At 37.1% G+C, this 19,650-nt stretch overlaps 1 protein-coding gene and 1 long non-coding RNA gene across 2 annotated transcripts in view; both read left to right on the top strand.

Annotated features, from left to right (window-relative positions):
- ASPH (aspartate beta-hydroxylase) overlaps positions 1–19,650 on the top strand; it is a 234,941-nt gene that overhangs the window by 107,059 nt on the left and 108,232 nt on the right. Inside the window, exons 11-13 of the mRNA XM_037803594.1 lie at positions 142–180; positions 565–600; positions 2,641–2,685. Of these exons, the coding sequence (XP_037659522.1) occupies positions 142–180; positions 565–600; positions 2,641–2,685 (120 nt within the window). The remainder of the gene's footprint in view (positions 1–141; positions 181–564; positions 601–2,640; positions 2,686–19,650) is intronic.
- Positions 3,945–17,935, top strand: LOC119509629. The gene is made up of 2 exons (XR_005211734.1): positions 3,945–4,513; positions 16,201–17,935. It is a non-coding gene; the product is annotated as an uncharacterized LOC119509629 (long non-coding RNA).

The following is a 19,650-nucleotide window of genomic DNA, read 5'->3' as shown; positions in this document are numbered from 1 at the left end:
CAGACTCTCACCTCCCTCCCCCGTGGCCTGTCCTTTCCAGAGTCTAAGCTCCAGAGGTCCAGGTTCAGGCATGCAGTCACACTGTGTTATCCTGAAAGTTTTGCAACACTTGAGGATAATTTTTTTGTGTTTATTTTATAGTATATGAACCATCTGAAAATGAAAGGATAGAAATTTCAGGTAAATTTTTTCTCTAAGCAAATGTTTTCTGTAAATCCAGCCCCCAGTATTTGTTAAACTGCTATGACTTGTGGAATAAAGAACAGGTCTATTAAGAGATAAAAGAAATCCTCAAGTCACCAAAAAAGTTATTGGGCATTGCTAGTGTATTTATTCCCTGTTTACGACTCACGTTTTGTGTCTCCAGGGATAATAACAGCCTGTTTGATGTATTCTTAAAATATAATTTAGAAACTAATGTTGATATTCTAGTATAAATACTTGTGAGTCTCTCTAAGAAGACCCAGTTGATAAGAGCCAAATTGAGGGAGCTGAGTGGGTTTGAGTTAATTTGGGGATCTCAGCGGAAGTAAAAAAATGTAAGATCTTTTCGCTTTTTTTCAGATAATGTCGTAGAAGAGTCAAATATAATTTCAGAAGGTGAGTTTATTTTATAGAAAAGGTTTTACTTCCCCTTTTAAAATTGCATTAATTTATTTAACAAGTATTTCTTGAGCACTTGCTATTTGCTGTTATACATTGTGCAGGGGCAGTGTACAAGAAGGAATAAGACACACGGAGGTCCTGCTTTCTTTGGGGCTGGTAAGGCATTCTAGTGGTGGCACAGATGATAAATAAAGTGACTAAGATGATGAGAAGTCAACGACAGAGATAAGCAGGGCCCTGTACTAGAGAATAACTGATTAGGACGAGGAAACAGATGAGTGCTTGCCTGGGGCTGGGAATGAAGACTAACTATAAAAGGACATGAGTGAACTTTCTGGGGTTCACTCCCAAAAATGGAAATGTTCTAAGTCTTGATTTTGATGGTGGTTACTTAACTATATCCACATCTGCCAGAACTCTGAATGGTACACTTATAATGGGTGAATTTTATTATATGAAAATTATACTTTGAGAAAGCTGTTAAAAATTAGATAGAATTAAATTTTTACCTATTAAAGTAGTAGTGATTTTTAAACTTGGTAAAATTCAGTGTTGATCAGAGTACAGCAAGTCAGACACTTCAGCCATTGCTAATAGAAATAGAACTGGTGTAACCTTTCTGAAAAAGTATTTCATATATTCATGTGTGTATATATATGTGTATATATATATATATATATATACATATATCAGGGTCTTATATATACCAGGGACATTATATATATATATATAGATAGATAGATAGATATATCAGGGTCTTAAATGTCCATAAATATGTTTATACTTTTATGAATCTACCCTAAGGAAACAGGAATTAGAACAAAGGGTTATAGCAATACTTTTGTAATAATTGAGAAATAGGAACAACCTAAAGATAAAATTATAATGAATGGGCTGGTTATAGAAACAATGTTTGCCATTAAAATGATGTTTCCCAAGAGTTTTAAAGATATAAGAAAACAGGTGTGCTAAGGCAAAACAAATAAACAAACAAACAAAAAACATTTATTGAGCTTTTTATTTTGTTTCTGCAAGTAGGATTTGAACCCAGGCAGTATGATTCCAAAACTGTTCTATGAAACGCACACTCTGCTTCCCCTGTAAGAAGGAAATATGCCAGTTGTTAGTAGGAACGTGTTTGATTTTTCTTTTTTGTTTCTTTTTACTTTTATGTAAAATATTTCCATGTTTCCAAAAAATTCTATTTTATGTAAAATATTTCCAAAATGTTCTATATTTTGAGCATGAACTGTTTATAATTAGAAGCAAATTTAATGCAAGAAGAAAAGTAATTAAAATAGCTGCATAAATATTTTGAGTTTTAGAAAATGTTATTAGAAAAATTCCTCCTTTTGACCAGAACCTATTACAATTTTTAAAGAGCAAAAGGAAAGATGTCATAATCTTATCGCTAGATTAAGGCAGTGTTAAATGGGTTTTCAGGTATGAAGATATTGACAATTGATTTAATTTCACGGTGAATCATCAGTTCATGTTAAAAGTTCACACCATATTTTTGGGTACTTTAGAATATTTTGTCTTGAACATTATTTTTCAAAAACAACTCTTAATAAATAATAGAGTTTAATGAAGAATAGAGTTTGATTTTAAGAATATTTTAAGAATATTTCAATTTGATTTCCTTGCATTGTTTCATTCATCTTAAAACTAGAGTTATGAGGTGACAACACTTCTAAGAAGAAACAAGATGCTTCAGTATCTTTTCTCTGGTTTCTTTTCAAAACTGAGGTTCAAATCTGGGTTTTAGTCCGGTCTCTTCTTTGATTGGAGGTGGAGTTTTGAGATTAATTGTTTAAGGAGATAATGTTGTAATGCTTGCTGTACAGAATATTTGAGAAATATGTAGCATTTTGCTAAGTTATATCTACGTCTTCCTTGTTGTGATGGTGTAAAACTTATAATGTTTTTACAACAATTGCAATTGAATAAATAAAAAAGGTTTGTAAAAATAATCACCATAACTTAAATCCTGGTCAACAGTATGTAACGGGTTGTAATTTTTCTTTATTTTAGAAGTAAATATCCCCCCTGCAGAAGGACTACAGGAAGTTCCACCAGGTAGGATGCTTTGTTACATGTATTGTATTTTCCCTTTTGTTCAGTTTAAAATATGCTGTTGATGTTAACACTAGCTTCATGAAATAAATTTTTAAAGGGTAAAAATCCTGACAGAGAAGAATTGTGTCCAAATTTAAAAAGAAAATATTCTGTTTTGATCAGTTGAGCCAAAGTAATGGAATATACACATCAGGCTCAGCCTGGTTCATATTTGTTGAGCTAGAATTTGAGGATTGTTGATAAAAATACCACATGATTCATGCCATTAAAGATGGTTGTGATAGTAGAAGTAAGTTTGTTTTTCTTTTTGATTGGCAAGCTATTTGATGGAGGATAGAGGATCAAAATTGCCCTGAGATGGAAGTTAATAATGCATACATTTGTGATGTCCTCCTCTCCCTCCCACTCCCCAGCTTCCTTGAAAGTGTCACGTGTGCTCTCATGGCTTGTTGTACCATGTGATCTCTCCTTTCAGCCCCACGTATCAAATCCATTTCTCTACTTTTCCCTGTATCCTCACACCTGTCCTCTCAAGTTACCAGTGGACTTGAAAGAATGGCAATAACATTTCAGCTAATGCCCGGGCTTTCACATGCGTTTTAGAGATGATGTTAACCACGCCTGCAGTCACCAACCTCATGCTCTCATAGGGGGAAGAATGTTTTATTAAGAGAGGGCTTTCCATGCCCTATCTCTTTCTCAAATGTATTTCTTCTTGTTTCTATATTTATCTTCATTTTTCTTTTTTTGTCCTATTTCATGGTTCACTCTTTATATTATTTTTCATATTGTATGTAGCGTGAGTTTTATAGCAATGGTTAGCATTGCTGTTATTGATTTTGGTAGAAATAATTGTGCCAACCAAAATTTATTAGATATTGAATTTCAAGAAAAAAAATAGCCTTTATAGTCATGGAATGTTTTTAGTTATTCATCAGTTTATCTTTGCTTATTTTATGATTGGAATCTTTTAGGTTTTGATAGTTGTCATACTGTGTACATTTATAATAATATATAAAAAATTATTTTATTAAGAGGCCTGAAATATTTGGTGTTATAATATCAAGGAAAGAAGGAATCCATGGAAAAATTTTTCTTTTACATGATAACTACTGGGTTACATATATTTTGTGTTTAGATAAGATGCACAGGGCAAAGAAAGTTGATATTTATGTCCTGCTTTTCTTGCTGATTTCCTCTTTATTGTTGAGTGATGCTTTACCTAATGCCCTGTTTGTACCAAGGTGAGGCAAAGCAGGGTACAGAATTAGCTTTTTAATTACTATTCCAGTCCTTTAAATAGTAGTAAGTATTCCTAAAAATAATCAGTTTTTACAACATTGATATTTACAGTTTATGATTTTTAATATTGATCTGACTTTAGTTAAGGTATGAAAGTTAATATGCTGACCAAAAAGTTCCATGCTTTTATTTCGGTGTTTTATAAATTGAGCCCAAGAAATTCCTTGGAACATAAATATGAAGTACCTAGGGTTGGGGTGACAAAGTAAGGTATTTTTTCAGATGAGTTATTTTAAAATTGAAGCACACATAAAAATGAAGATTTGATTAATATGCATGGTTTCCTGGCATATAGTGAACTCCCAGTGAGTGGTGGCTGTGGCTATTATTGTTTACTAATTAATTAGCCTAATCTCTAGGGTGGATCAAGAGAAGCTACATTTTGAAAGACTTGCTCAAGAAGTCATGTCATGTAACTTGGCATCGTGAAGATTTGATTGACCTGTTGCACAATTGTAGTCTGATCTTGTCAAGAGAAGACCTAAGACTGAGAATCAGGAATAGTTATTTTTAAGCACTGCACTTGGTATGCTTGTTTCCCATTATCTTCCTAGTCTTGTTTTATATTGCTATTTTAAAAATTATTCAATATGCAAAATAATAACATTTATAAATCTAGATTAGTGATATTTGTATACAATAAGCTGGTTCTTTTTATGATTGTGTTTAATTATGTATCTAATTGCAGAAACACTAATTATAGGGCCCATCTCCTTACTACCTCTCAATCTTTAAGATTCTTGTTTTTGGTAGAAAACTCAAACTGAGGACTTCTGCTAAATGCTAAATATTAGTTCACTGTTTCCTGGCCCTCAGAACCTAATTAACGATTACTTTATTTTCCCTAATCATACTAGGACTGGATTATATGGTCTTACATTGCTTAAAATTCATCATAATGCATTGATCTGTGTGATAATTCCACAGTAGGGCCTGTCTCAATTCACCATTGTATTCAGCCACACAGTGGAGGGTGATCATTACTAATGTTTGTTAAGTTCTGTTGCCAGGCCCCCTTCTGAGCACATCACGTGTGTTAACTCATTTAGTCTTCCAGGTACCCCAAGATGTAGAAATGCTATTATCTCTGTTTTACAAATGAGAAAACGGAGACACAGCAAGGCAGAGTAACTTGCCTAACAAGTGGTGTCCTGGGGTGGATCCTTGAAGTTGGCTCCAGAGCCCACACTCTTAACTGCTTTGCCATTGAAAGTTTCAAGTAAATAACAGCTGAAGAACTGATAAAAATTTTTAGAGCTGTTTTTGTTGTGATCAAATTAGAGTCGTCATGTTCTTAGGCATGTGACTCTTAGTACACATTATTACATCAGTTAGGAGTCAGGAAGCTGGAAGTTTTAATTACTCATGGTAGAAAATTAAGTTGTCTAATAGTTTAAAATTTGCTATCACTTATAGTTATAAATTGTAAGTGCTTTTCAGGTGTGCTCATGGCAAGGCTGGGAAATGGAAAATGTTAATCCTATGAATTAGTAGTTCTCATATTAACAGTTAATCATTCTGAATAGCTAATTTATATATTTTTTTAAATTGATTTTGGAATCCCTACACCTTTATCAGGTTTTCAGCTTTCTCCTCAGTCACATATTTACTTGAAATCACACAGCATATTTCTAACAATGTGACAGCATAAATATACATAGCCCGAATTGGATGATTTATGAAGGAATCATTTGTGAAATTTATCAGAGTAAAACTTCCTGCCAAACAGTACCTAAGCCCTTTGACCAGTTGGATCCATTAACAGTTTTTCTGTAAGTCCATGACAGGAAAAAAAAAAAAAAAAATCAGTCTATTTTATGTTTTGTGAAATCATATTTTTCAAAAATCATTTGAACAGCAGAGTTTCTGAGTGAATCTGCTGCTCCCAGCTGTTTGAAAATGGAGAGACCATTTTCTAACACACACCGTCCCCCCGCCATTGAACATTCTTCCAGCAGTGGTCATGGTTTCCTCTGTTACATCCATCCAGAACTTTCTCTTGTGCCTCCTTTGTGACCCGACATTTTTAACATTTATCATTGAATTTTTTTTTTAATCATCATTTTATTGAGATATAGTCACATACCACGCAGTCATACAAAACAAATCGTACTTTCGATTGTTTACAGTACCATTACATAGTTGTACATTCATCACCTAAATCAATCCCTGACACCTTCATTAGCACACACACAAAAATAACAAGAATAATAATTAGAGTGAAAGAGCAATTGAAGTAAAAAAAAACACTGGGTGCCTTTGTCTGTTTGTTTCCTTCCCCTATTTTTCTACTCATCCATCCATAAACTAGACAAAGTGGAGTGTGGTCCTTATGGCTTTCCCAATCCCATTGTCACCCCTCATAAGCTACATTTTTATACAACTGTCTTCGAGATTCATGGGTTCTGGGTTGTAGTTTGATAGTTTCAGGTATCCACCACCAGCTACCCCAATTCTTTAGAACCTAAAAAGGGTTGTCTAAAGTGTGCGTAAGAGTGCCCTCCAGAGTGACCTCTCGGCTCGTTTTGGAATCTCTCTGCCACTGAAGCTTATTTCATTTCCTTTCACATCCCCCTTTTGGTCAAGAAGATGTTCTCCGTCCCACAATGCCAGGTCTACATTCCTCCCCGGGAGTCATATTCTACGTTGCCAGGGAGATTCACTCCCCTGGGTGTCTGATCCCACGTAGGGGGGAGGGCAGTGATTTCACCTTTCAAGTTGGCTTAGCCAGAGAGAGAGGGCCACATCTGAGCAACAAAGAGGCATTCAGGAGGAGACTCTTAGGCACAAATATAGGGAGGCCTAGCCTCTCCTTTGCAGCAACCGTCCTCCCAAGGGTAAAACTTACGGTAGAGGGCTCAACCCATCAAACCACCAGTCCCCTATGTCTGTGGTCATGTTAGCAACCATGGAGGTGGGTTAGGCGAATACCCCTGCACTCTCCACAGGCTCCTCAAGGAGGCACTACATCTTTTTTTTTTCCTTGTTTTTCTTTCTTTTTTTTTTTTTTTTTTTTTAACTTTCCCTTCTTTTTTAAATCAACTGTATGAAAAAAAAAGTTAAAAAGAAAACAAACATACAATAAAAGAACATTTCAAAGAGACCATAACAAGGGAGTAAGAAAAAGACAACTAACCTAAGATAACTGCTTAACTTCCAACATGTTCCTACTTTACCCCAAGAAAGTTACATAATATAGCAACATTTCTGTGAACTTGTTCCTACTATATCCATCAGAATTTAACAGACCATAGTCATTTCTGGGCATCCCCAGAACGTTAAATAGCTTATCTGTTCTTCTTGGATTATTGTTCCCTCTTCCTTAATTGCTCTCTACTGCTAGTTCCCCTACATTCTACATTATAAACCATTTGTTTTACATTTTTCAAAGTTCACATTAGTGGTAGCATATAATATTTCTCTTTTTGTGCCTGGCTTATTTCGCTCAGCATTATGTCTTCAAGGTTCATCCATGTTGTCATATGTTTCACGAGATCGTTCCTTCTTACTGCCGCGTAGTATTCCATCGTGTGTATGCCACATTTTATTTATCCACTCATCTGTTGAAGGACATTTGGGTTGTTTCCATCTCTTGGCAATTGTGAATAATGCTGCTATGAACATTGGCGTGCAGATATCTGTTCGTGTCACTGCTTTCCGATCTTCCGGGTATATACCGAGAAGTGCAATCGCTGGATCGAATGGTAGCTCTATATCTAGTTTTCTAAGGAACTGCCAGACTGACTTCCAGAGTGGCTGAACCATTATACAGTCCCACCAACAATGAATAAGAGTTCCAATTTCTCCACATCCCCTCCAGCATTTGTAGTTTCCTGTTTGTTTAATGGCAGCCATTCTAACCGGTGTTAGATGGTATCTCATTGTGGTTTTAATTTGCATCTCTCTAATAGCTAGTGAAGCTGAACATTTTTTCATGTGTTTCTTGGCCATTTGTATTTCCTCTTCAGAGAACTGTCTTTTCATATCTTTTGCCCATTTTATAATTGGGCTGTCTGTACTATTGTCATTGAGTTGTAGGATTTCTTTGTATATGCAAGATATCAGTCTTTTGTCAGATACATGGTTTCCAAAAATTTTTTCCCATTGAGTAGGCTGCCTCTTTACTTTTTTGAGAAATTCCTTTGAGGTGCAGAAACTTCTAAGCTTGAGGAGTTCCCATTTATCTATTTTTTCTTTTGTTGCTTGTGCTTTGGGTGTAAAGTCTAGGAAGTGGCCGCCTAATACAAGGTCTTGAAGATGTTTTCCTACATTATCTTCTAGGAGTTTTATGGTACTTTCTTTTATATTGAGATCTTTGGTCCATTTTGAGTTAATTTTTGTGTAGGGGGTGAGGTAGAGGTCCTCTTTCATTCTTTTGGATATGGATATCCAACTCTCCCAGCCCCATTTGTTGAAAAGACCATTATGGCTCAGTTCAGTGACTTTGGGGGCCTTATCAAAGATCAGTCGGCCATAGATCTGAGGGTCTATCTCTGAATTCTCAATACGATTCCATTGATCTATATGTCTATCTTTGTGCCAGTACCATGCTGTTTTGGCAACTGTGGCTTTATAATAAGCTTCAAAGTCAGGGAGTGTAAGTCCTCCCACTTCGTTTTTCTTTTTTAGAGTGTCTTTAGCAATTCGAGGCATCTTCCCTTTCCAAATAAATTTGATAACTAGCTTTTCCAAGTCTGCAAAGTAGGTTGGAATTTTGATTGGGATTGCATTGAATCTGTAGATGAGTTTGGGTAGAATTGACATCTTAATGACATTTAGCCTTCCTATCCATGAACATGGAATATTTTTCCATGTTTTAAGGTCCCCTTCTATTTCTTTTAGTAGAGTTATGTAGTTTTCTTTGTATAGGTCTTTTACATCTTTGGTTAAGTTTATTCCTAGGTACTTGATTTTTTTAGTTGCTATTGAAAATGGTATCTTTTTCTTGAGTGTCTCTTCAGTTTGTTCATTTCTAGCATATAGAACCATTACTGACTTATGTGCATTAATCTTGTATCCCGCTACTTTGCTAAATTTGTTTCTTAGCTCTAGTAGCTGTATCGTCGATTTCTCAGGGTTTTCTAGATATAAGATCATATCATCTGCAAACAATGACAGTTTTACTTCTTCTTTTCCAATTTGGATGCCTTTTATTTCTTTGTCTTGCCGGATTGCCCTGGCTAGCACTTCCAGCACAATGTTGAATAACAGTGGTGACAGCGGGCATCCTTGTCTTGTTCCTGATCTTAGAGGGAAGGCTTTCAGTCTCTCACCATTGAGTACTATGCTGGCTGTGGGTTTTTCATATATGCTCTTTATCATGTTGAGGAAGTTTCCTTCAATTCCTGCCTTTTGAAGTGTTTTTATCAAAAACGGATGTTGGATTTTGTCAAATGCTTTTTCAGCATCTATTGAGATGATCAATTGATTTTTCCCTTTTGACTTGTTAATGTGTTGTAATACATTGATTGATTTTCTTATGTTGAACCATCCTTGCATGCCTGGAATGAACCCCACTTGGTCATGGTGTATGATTTTTTTAATGTGTCTTTGGATTCGACTTGCAAGTATTTTGTTGAGGATTTTTGCATCTATATTCATTAGGGAGATTGGCCGGTAGTTTTCCTTTTTTGTAGCATCTTTGCCTGGTTTTGGTATTAGATTGATGTTAGCTTCATAAAATGAGTTGGGTAGTGTTCCCTTTTCTTCAATGTTTTGAAAGAGTTTGAGTAAGATTGGTGTCAGTTCTTTCTGGAAAGTTTGGTAGAATTCCCCTGTGAAGCCATCTGGCCCTGGGCATTTATTTGTGGGAAGATTTTTGATAACTGATTGGATCTCTTTGCTTGTGATGGGTTGGTTGAGGTCTTCTATTTCTTCTCTGGTCAGTCTAGGTTGTTCATATGTTTCCAGGAAATTGTCCATTTCTTCTACATTGTCCAGTTTGTTGCCATACAGTTGTTCATAATATCCTCTTATGATTTTTTTAATTTCTTCAGGATCTGCAGTTATGTCACCTTTTTCATTCATTATTTTGTTTATATGGGTCTTCTCTCTTTTTGATTTTGTCAGTCTAGCTAGGGGCTTGTCAATCTTGTTGATCTTCTCAAAGAACCAACTTTTGGTGATATTTATCCTCTCATTGTTTTTTTGTTCTCTATGTCATTTATTTCTGCTTTAATCCTTGTTATTTCTTTTCTTCTACTTGGTTTAGGATTGGTTTGCTGTTCATTTTCTAGCTTCTTCAGTTGATCCATTAGTTCTTTGATTTTGGCTCTTTCTCCCTTTTTAATATATGCATTTAGTGCTATAAATTTCCCCCTTAGCACTGCTTTTGCTGCATCCCATAGGTTTTGGTATGTTGTGTTCTCATTTTCATTCGTCTCTATATATTTAGCAATTTCTCTTGCTATTTCTTCTTTAACCCACTGATTGTTTAGGAGTGTGTTGTTTAACCTCCAGGTATTTGTGAATTTTCTAAGTCTCTGATGCTTATTGACTTCTAATTGTATTCCATTGTGGTCAGAGAATGTGTTTTAAATAATTTCAATCTTTTTAAATTTATTGAGGCTTGTTTTATGTCCCAGCATATGATCTATTCTGGAGAAAGTTCCGTGAGCACTAGAAAAATATGTGTATCCTGGTGATTTGGGATGTAATGTCCTGTATATGTCTGTTAAATCTAATTCATTTATCAGATAGTTTAGGTTTTCAATTTCCTTATTGGTCTTCTGTCTGGTTGATCTATCTATAGGAGAGAGTGATGTGTTGAAGTCTCCCACAATTATTGTGGAAACATCAATTGCTTCCTTTAGTTTTGCCAGTGTTTCTCTCATGTATTTTGTGGCACCTTGATTGGGTGCATAGACATTTACGATTGTTATTTCTTCTTGCTGAATTGCCCCTTTTATTAGTATGTAGTGGCCTTCTTTGTCTCTCAAAACATCCCTGCATTTGAAGTCTATTTTATCTGAGATTAATATTGCTACACCTGCTTTCTTTTGGCTGTAGCTTGCATGAAATATTTTTTTCCATCCTTTCACTTTCAGTTTCTTTGTGTCCCTGTGTCTAAGATGAGACTCTTGTATGCAACATATTGATGGTTCATTTTTTTTTGATCCATTCTGCGAATCTATATCTTTTAATTGGGGAGTTTAAGCCATTTACATTCAACGTTATAACTGTGAAGGCATTTCTTGAATCAGCCATCTTATCCTTTGGTTTATGTTTGCCATATTTTTCCCTCTCTCTATTAATATCCTTTATTGTACCCATACTGAATCTCTTTAGTACTGAACCTTTCTCCAAGTCTCTCTGTCCTGTCTTTGTTTCTCTGTCTGTAGGGCTCCCTTTAGTATCTCCAGTAGGCAGGTCTCTTGTTAGCAAATTCTCTCAGCATTTGTTTGTCTGTGAAGAATTTAAGCTCTCCCTCAAATTTGAAGGAGAGCTTTGCTGGATAAAGTATTCTTGGCTGGAAATTTTTCTCACTCAGAATTTTAAATATATCATGCCACTGCCTTCTGGCCTCCATGGTGGCTGCTGAGTAGTCACTACTTAGTCTTATGCTGTTTCCTTTGTATGTGGTGAATTGCTTTTCTCTTGCTGCTTTCAGAACTTGCTCCTTCTCTTCTGTGTTTGACAGTGTGATCAGTATATGTCTCGGAGTGGGTTTATTTGGATTTATTCTATTTGGAGTTCGCTGAGCATTTATGATTTGTGTATTTATGTTGTTTAGAAGATTTGGGAAGTTTTCCCCAACAGTGTCTTTGAATACTCTTCCTAGACCTTTACCCTTTTCTTCCCCTTCTGGGACACCAATGAGTCTTATATTTGGACGTTTCATATTATCTATCATATCCCTGAGGTCCATTTCGATTTTTTCAATTTTTTTCCCCATTCTTTCTTTTATGCTTTCATTTTCCATTCTGTCATCTTCCAGGTCACTGATTCGTTGTTCAACTTCCTCTAGTCTTGTACTATGAGTGTCCAGAGTCTTTTTAATTTGGTCAACGGTTTCTTTAATTTCCATAAGATCATCCATTTTTTTATTTAGTCTTGCAGTGTCTTCTTTATGCTCTTCTAGGGTCTTCTTGATTTCCTTTATATCCCGTACTATGGTCTCATTGTTCATCTTTAGTTCTTTGAGTAGCTGCTCTAGGTGCTGTGTCTCTTCTGGTCTTTTGATTTGGGTGCTTGGGCTTGGGTTATCCATATCATCTGGTTTTTTCATATGCTTTATAATTTTCTGTTGTTTTTGGCCTCGTGGCATTTGCTGAACTTGATAGGGTTCTTTTAGGGTTTGTAGACCTATTGAAGTCCTTATCTTTAATTTATCAGATCTACAGCTTCGTGGAGTACATTTTCTCTAACTAACCAGCAGGTGGCGTCCACGAGCCACCTGTTCTCCACAAGCCAGTTCTCCCCTGCTTAGCCTTTTTGGTGAGTGGGGGCATGAGTCTTGTGGGGCCCAATTGGTGTACCAAGCTTGCGTGTGTAGTTGGTGTTGCCTGCCCTGTATGTGGGGCGTGTTTCTGGGCAGTCGGGGAGGGGGGTGGCCCTAACAATCAAATCTCCCTGGTGATCCTAGAGTTTTAAAGCTGCTGCAATAGTCTAATCCTTCAGTTCAGTCCTGCCACAGTTTGTCTCTGCCACTGACCCACAAGTCCTTGGTATTGGCGTATGGCTCCTGAGACTTGCAAGTGGGCCCCTCTTCCAGGCTGTGCACCCCGGGTCCTCTGTTGAGGGATGACTGTGCTATGTCACAGGTGAGTGCCGTCCCCCCAGGGCAGTTGTGGGCTGCTGGGCTGTGTAGGGAGGCTCCCAGTCTGCTCAAATGATGGCTGATTTGGGCTTTGTTAATTCACACTGCTCCACCTTCCCAACTCTGGGACAATCAGCTGAGGTTGCAGGGAAGGCTAATGTCCACGCCCAGTTTTGTGGTGTGTGCCTGTTATTTGAAGCACTTCCGTCACACTGGGTTGTCTGGGGCAGCTCTGGGCTATGGGGCTGGCGATGGGCAGGAGTGTTTCCTGTCCACCAGGATGGTGGCTGTGAGCAGACACCCCCCTTTTCTTGGGAAGTTGTGGTGTTTAGTGAATTTTCTCAGCCACTGGATTATTGCCTTTTGTCTCAGAGCTCTCTTAGTTCTGCTCTTGACTTGATGTGCCCAAATTGAAAGTCTTTGAAGCTTTCTGTATTGGGCTTCTTAGAGTAATTGTTTTAGAAAAAGAGAAAAGGATTAAAAAAAAAAAACGGCCCTCCTCAGAGATCTAATGGGTTATTGAAATGCTAATAGACAAAGCAACCAGGGCCATTAAGGAAAGGTCCACAGGGCAGAGAGATCAGCTTTTCTTCGGGATTTGCATATGCGCCTCAAGGCCTGAGCTCCGCCCTTCCCCTTTCTGTGTTCACCAGAACTCCAAAAATCCTCTGCTTTTATTTTGGAGTTTTTCGTGTTGTTTTTTTTTTTCTATGCCTGTCTCCTCTCTGCTGGGCTGGCTGCTCTCAGATTCTCTGGTGTCTGGTCTCAGTCTATCTATGGTTGGAATTTGGATCAGTAGAATGAGTTTCCGATAAGAGCAGCCACTGCAGTTCTCCCTTCTCCTTCCCGGAGCTGACAGCCCCTCCTCCCACGGGACTGAGCCTGGCAAGGAGGGGCGCGAGTCCCCTGGCCGCAAAAACTTACAGATTTTGCTGATCTCAGCAGTTCGACATTTTCATGAGTGTTGTATGAAGTATGCCCAAAGACAGATTGCTCTGTGGTGTCCAGTCCACGCAGTTCCTGGTTTTCTACCTACTTTCCTGGAGGAGTAACTAAAACATACAGCTCACCAGTCTGCCATCTTGCCCCGCCTCCTATCATTGAATTTTAACAGCCAGCTTTGGGCTGGCAGTGTTAGATGTAGGAGGCAAGGACAGAGAATATCTTTGGAGTTCTTAGCAGTTAATATTTAATAAGCATTTGTTATGATATTATTATTGATTTGAGTGTCCATTTATTCAAGGAATATTTATTGGCAGCTACTGTAGTACAGGCTCTGCGCTCAGTGTGGTCTCTGCCTTACATTGGTTCACAGTGGAGTAAAGTAAAACAACAAACCCAGCGTCATGAACTACTCAGAGAGTGCTACACAGGGACTGAGGTCAGCACCCGGGTGCTGTGGTGCTACAGCTGAGTTTCAAAGTACAGGTAGAAGTTACAGGAGTTGGCAGGTGGGGAGCAGGGAAGGAAGTGCTTACCCAGCAGAGACCAAGACACTGTGCTGTGCAGGGGTGTAGGGAGCCCCGATGGAAAGCAGGCAGGCATCACTTGTTTAAGCATTTGAACTTGGGCCTGAAAGCTGCAGGAAGCCGCTGGGAAATTCCAAGTGGAGGAATCGCCCAGCAAAGAGGTGCTGAGACTAAGTAAGGAGGCAAGCGCGTTAGACCAGGCCAGCGATGGGGTTTGAATGGTGGTGCAGTGAACGGAGAAGAGGGATCACCTTTATTGGAATAGAGTCAGAAATAATATGATGGGAGAGGAATCAAGGGTGATTCCTCCAGTTCTGACTTGAATCCCTGGGTGGTGGAAGCCGTTAACAGTGGTGCAGAAGGCAGAGGAAACCAGGGTAGCGGTGGACATGCTGGGTTTTGGAGATAATGGGTTTGCAATTGGTAAACCACTTCTGAGTAGAGTCCTCTGATTAGATGTTTCTGAGCATATATTTGAGTTGTTCAGAATTGCAACTGGACTTTTAGTTTATTTGCCTTTTTATTAATACTCATCGTCTTTTTTGATTGCACAGATAACAAAAATGCTTATTCCTCTCAAAGTCTACCTAATTGTTAAATTCTAAGAGAACCTAGGATCACTCTGTCTTTGTTTTTAAACTTGTTCTATTGAGGTTTAATTTACACCCAGGGAAGTGCTCAGATCTTGAGCGTCCAGCTTGATGAATTATGACCTGTGTGTACACCCTGGTGCCTCTCCGGAGCACAGAGTAGGGGCTGTTTCTAGCACCCAGAAGTCTCTCTTCTCTTATTTCCTCCCAGTAATAACCCACCAAAGGTAACCACTAGCCTGACCTGTATCATCACCACCATAGATTGATTTTGCCTGCTTTTGAATTTGATATAAATTGAATCACTCATGTGTAGGTATCTATATATTATACCAATGCACATATATGATTCCACACGTACACTTTTCATGACTGGCTTCTATTGCTCAACATCACGTCTGAATTAATTTGCTCTTATTGCTATTTTTTGTAAATATACTACAGCTTTCTTTATCCCTTCTGCTGTTAATGGGTTTATTTCCAGTGTTTTTGCCATTATGAAAAAAGCTTCTGTGACTATTCCCTGTGTCTTTTGGCAGATATGAACATTCATTTCTTTTGGGTATATAAAGGTATACATTTGATTTTGAGCTGCTTCACATCAGCATAAAACTTAATTCTGTTTGTATAAAACTGCGTGATTACACATATACCCTCAAACACATAGATAAATAGATAAATAGGTAGGTAGGTAGGTAGAACGAATGAATGAATGAATGAATGAGTGAATTTATGAATATATCCTAATCTAGCTTTAGAAATTACCTCAAAATTTGGCTGGGCCTCTGTGTAGCAGCCCCTTTTCTAATCTAGTTGTTGCATAAATCCAATGCTGTAATTATAAATTAAATCAGATACCAAAGTTTGGAATGAGAAAATGATTTATAAAAAGTTGGATAGAAATGAATTTTGCTTCTTTTGAAATACTGTATTCTTTTCCTATTGACCCTTTATATTGTAAAGAACATTAAAAATTGAAATAAAATTTTTAAAGTAATATATTTCAAAGGCAGTTTACAGTGCCCAATTGCTCCTTGAAAATGCATCCTGTGTTAGTTTTTCAAATACCATCCTAGAAATTTTTTCTCTCTTATGTTTCAGTGAAAACACTGCTGAGAGAAAGAAATGTAATGCTTGTGTTTCTCAAAAGATTGAAATTCTTCAATTCCATTTTAATTCTCAGATACTCTAAAGAACCCCACATTTTCATCATCAACTTTACAAGTAACCCCCAGGGATTTCTCTAAGTAGTTCACCATTCTATTATCAAGTTGCCATTTGAAAAAAGGGCATTTACTTCTGTCTTTTTTTTTTTTTTAAGTAGTATGAAAATGAAGCAATTTCACAGTCTGTGTCTGGTTGGTCCTTTAATTTAGATTTCCCCTTATTTTTGCAGATACTTAAAGCTTCAAAAAAGACTGCCCTTACTACCACATGAGGACCATCCTATCCATATGCTCCAAAAGATGGCTGTGATAGATCTTGTGAAGTAATTCCTGAGCAGATCAAGATCTTTGGGAATGAACACTAAAGATGTTTTGAATGACTCGTAGTCCACTGTCATTTTAGTATATTTTTTTAAGAAACAAAAATTACCTGTGATTTTACATTCCTGCATGTCCTTTTTGGATAGCATTAATGCATCTATTTGATTTCTTTATTATTATTTTTCTTTTTCTGACAAACAAAAACACTTATCTGCAATTATGTATGTTTTTCAGGCAATGGTTAATAATTACATTGATGATGTAGCAGCAATTCTCTTGGCAGGGTTTTAATATATATTAGTAGTAATTAATGTGAACTGTGTTGAACTGATCTGTGTAAATTCTGTGTTAAACATGATGTAAAAGCTACTAAGAGTGTTTTGCACTAGCACTCCTTAACACTGATGGAGGTCATCGTTAGCTGTGAAGGTTGGAGTTGTATATATCTGCACTGATATTCTTATCAAAAACTTCTGCATTAGCTTTGAGTATTCAGGTTAAAACTTAGATATTGAGACTTTTGAAGCTTTTAGCTGGTTAATTAGAAAAAAAGAGTAATATTTTGATAGAAGTTTTAAATTATGAGGGCTAATTTATTTTTCAAAAGGAGAGAAGGAAACTAAAATCCCTTGATAGGACATAGAGGAAAAAGAATGGCCTAACGAATAGAGCAGAAATGTTTCCTGGCACTTCGGCTCAATTGTATCACAGCAATAATCCATCGGTTGTTTAGATTTTAGAAAATCTATATGTATTACTGGTGCATAATTTAAAGATTGTTTTGCCTTTGGCTGATTAAGTAATACTCTCACGACACTAACTTTAGAGACTGCAGTGCTCTTACTAAGTACAGTTAATGAAGTTTCAGTTGATTTAGGATGTCTTCCTGCTGCTATTTCACAGCGTATGAGCCCTTTTCTCTTTACACTGAAGGCTTTCTTCTTTATCTTTTTCTTTTTTTTTAATGTGGTTTATTTCTGGCTCAGAAATAGTTGCTGTGATGGAAATATTCATTTGTTAGAAAAGAAGGAAGCTGCAACATCATTTTGAAAGAACCATGAGCTAAAAAAGCCGTAAGAAGTGGTTTCATCTCTGTGTCAGGGGTGGCTCTTAATAAGGTGGCTTTTTTTCCTGCATGTAGGATTAAAATCAAAGAGATTTTATATTTTTATCATTATAGATCATGGTAACAACATAGTGAGTTATGCATGCTGACTCAATGTAGTAAAAACCCAAGTAATAAGTTGGTAGAAAAGCAATAATTTTCTAAAGCTGTGGTATGGGTGACACAGAGTTGACACTCAAATTCGAATAAGCTCTTAATTCATATTGTGAATTATAGAATACTACTTTTTATAAAGCCATATTTTTTTAGGGAGACTTAGGAGTGACATACAACTAATAAATCAGTAAAATAAGTTTTACTGGATTTATGTATATAACCATCTCTAGAACTCTGGAAATTGAGGATTCATTATGCTGTGATCAACTTCAAATACTTTTCAATTCCACATATCTTGATTAATGAGCCTTGTATTTACAAATATGTGCCAAGCTGTGCAACATCAGTGTATTTTTCTAAAAATAATGTAAATGTCTTCTGTTTGGTGTTATTTGAGTGCAATAAAATACAGAAGAATTCTTCTCTACATTGTCATTATTTTGAAGTATAATAAGTACTTTTCATTTTGTTGCAGAGCAAAATAGATTCATATATACTTAATAGTATTTTACAAGATTAAAGTGTAAATTTAGCCATTTTCAGCACTTTTCTTAAGCGGTTTCTAATTGATAATGTTTATTTTGTTTGATTTTAACTCTTTGGCTACATTGTCTGGGGCAAGGTTAAAATTAAATAGCCCCTCCATGCATCCTTTACCAACAGTCTTGTTCTGAACTTACACGTGTTGGTGAATCTGGTCAGCCCTGCCTCAGCCCTTTCTGTCCTCTGCTGACCCCCGAGGCTGTCCCTCTGGAGGACATGATCATCTTCATGGCCGGGATGCTGAATGGCCTGAGTGGGTGGAAGGGCAGAAAAGGGTATGGGGCTTCTCTTTCTTATTTTCCATTTCCAGTTTGCATTCTCTGGGAAGAAAAGGAGAACTTGACCAGTATGGCAGGAACTCCTGGGGTGCTAGAAAGCATTTTTTCCACCTCCCATACACCCAGAAGAAACAGTAAAGACTCTAAATGAGGGTAACAGACCCACACTCCTGCGTGCACTCTCCCTGCTAAGTACTCCGTGTGCATTGGGGAGCTGCGTGTCCTCTGCACATCAGCATCATCCCTGCTTGCAGACAGGAGAACGAAGGGTCAGAGAGGCTAAAACACCTGCCTGCCTTGTTCAGACGGCCGGTAGAAAAAGCTTCCCTTTGTTATGCTTTATCACATAATTCTCAAACTAGAATGAAATAATTTTTTTTTTTGAAAAAGTAAGTCTTCATGTTTTCTTAGGTTTCCTGTGACATCTATGAGTATAATCTATGGATTTATCATAAGAAAAATAAAGTAAGCTTTATTGTATTCATTTATTTACCAGAGATTTTCCATGTCCGCTTTGTCACATGGGTTGTGTGTGGATATTCCAGGAATGCTAGCATTCTTATAATTAGTTCAGAAGTTCATGAAAAGCTCGGTGTGAAATTTGTAAATGCTTCGTCCTTGAGAGTAAAAGTGGAACCATAAACATTATTGCGTATAAGGGATTCCAGATTTAATAAAACGGGGAACTAATGGAATTTCTCATTAAAGAAGCCAAATATTTACTATTAATATGCAAAAATATTCATTTCATATAGTTTCTGAATCATGTTAAAGATTAGGAAGAAGTCAGACTTCTGATTTACATTAGAAATTCATATTGTCAACAACTCGGTCATTGTTTCAGACAGTATGTTCTAAAGGGTCTGGTGAATAAGGGACTTTCACTTTCCACATCGATGGTTAGGGTGAAGGAGGAGATGGGCCCCTGGGTTTTTCTTCTTATTTCCTTTGCTACTTACTTTTTTACTCCAGCTAGAGAAGAGTCAGGGGTTTATTCTCAGGGCTCTGGATGGGCTGCAGGGGAATCCATGAAATCCCTAACTATTGAAAATTTTTGTACATGTGCATTGGAGAGGACAGTGGGGGGTGCCTTTCATCCTGGAATCGAAGGGTTCTGGGACCCCCTATGTTGTCAGGAATCTTTGTTACAGTGCATATGCCAGGAAGTGCAGAAGGATTTTCCTAGATAGGGAAAGTGCTATGAGACCACTGTCTCAGCCTGCCTTTGCAAATTCCAGCCTTTCTCAGGCTGAATTTACTACTGTAAAATATGCCATCTATTGTCCCAGTTCAAATGGGCATATCTCCAATTTCTG

The sequence above is a fragment of the Choloepus didactylus genome, chromosome 14, assembly GCF_015220235.1.
Source record: "Choloepus didactylus isolate mChoDid1 chromosome 14, mChoDid1.pri, whole genome shotgun sequence".
Lineage (NCBI taxonomy): Eukaryota > Metazoa > Chordata > Mammalia > Pilosa > Megalonychidae > Choloepus > Choloepus didactylus.
The sequence above is the reverse complement of the archived record's forward strand: the minus strand, read 5'-3'. Positions and strand labels throughout refer to the sequence as shown.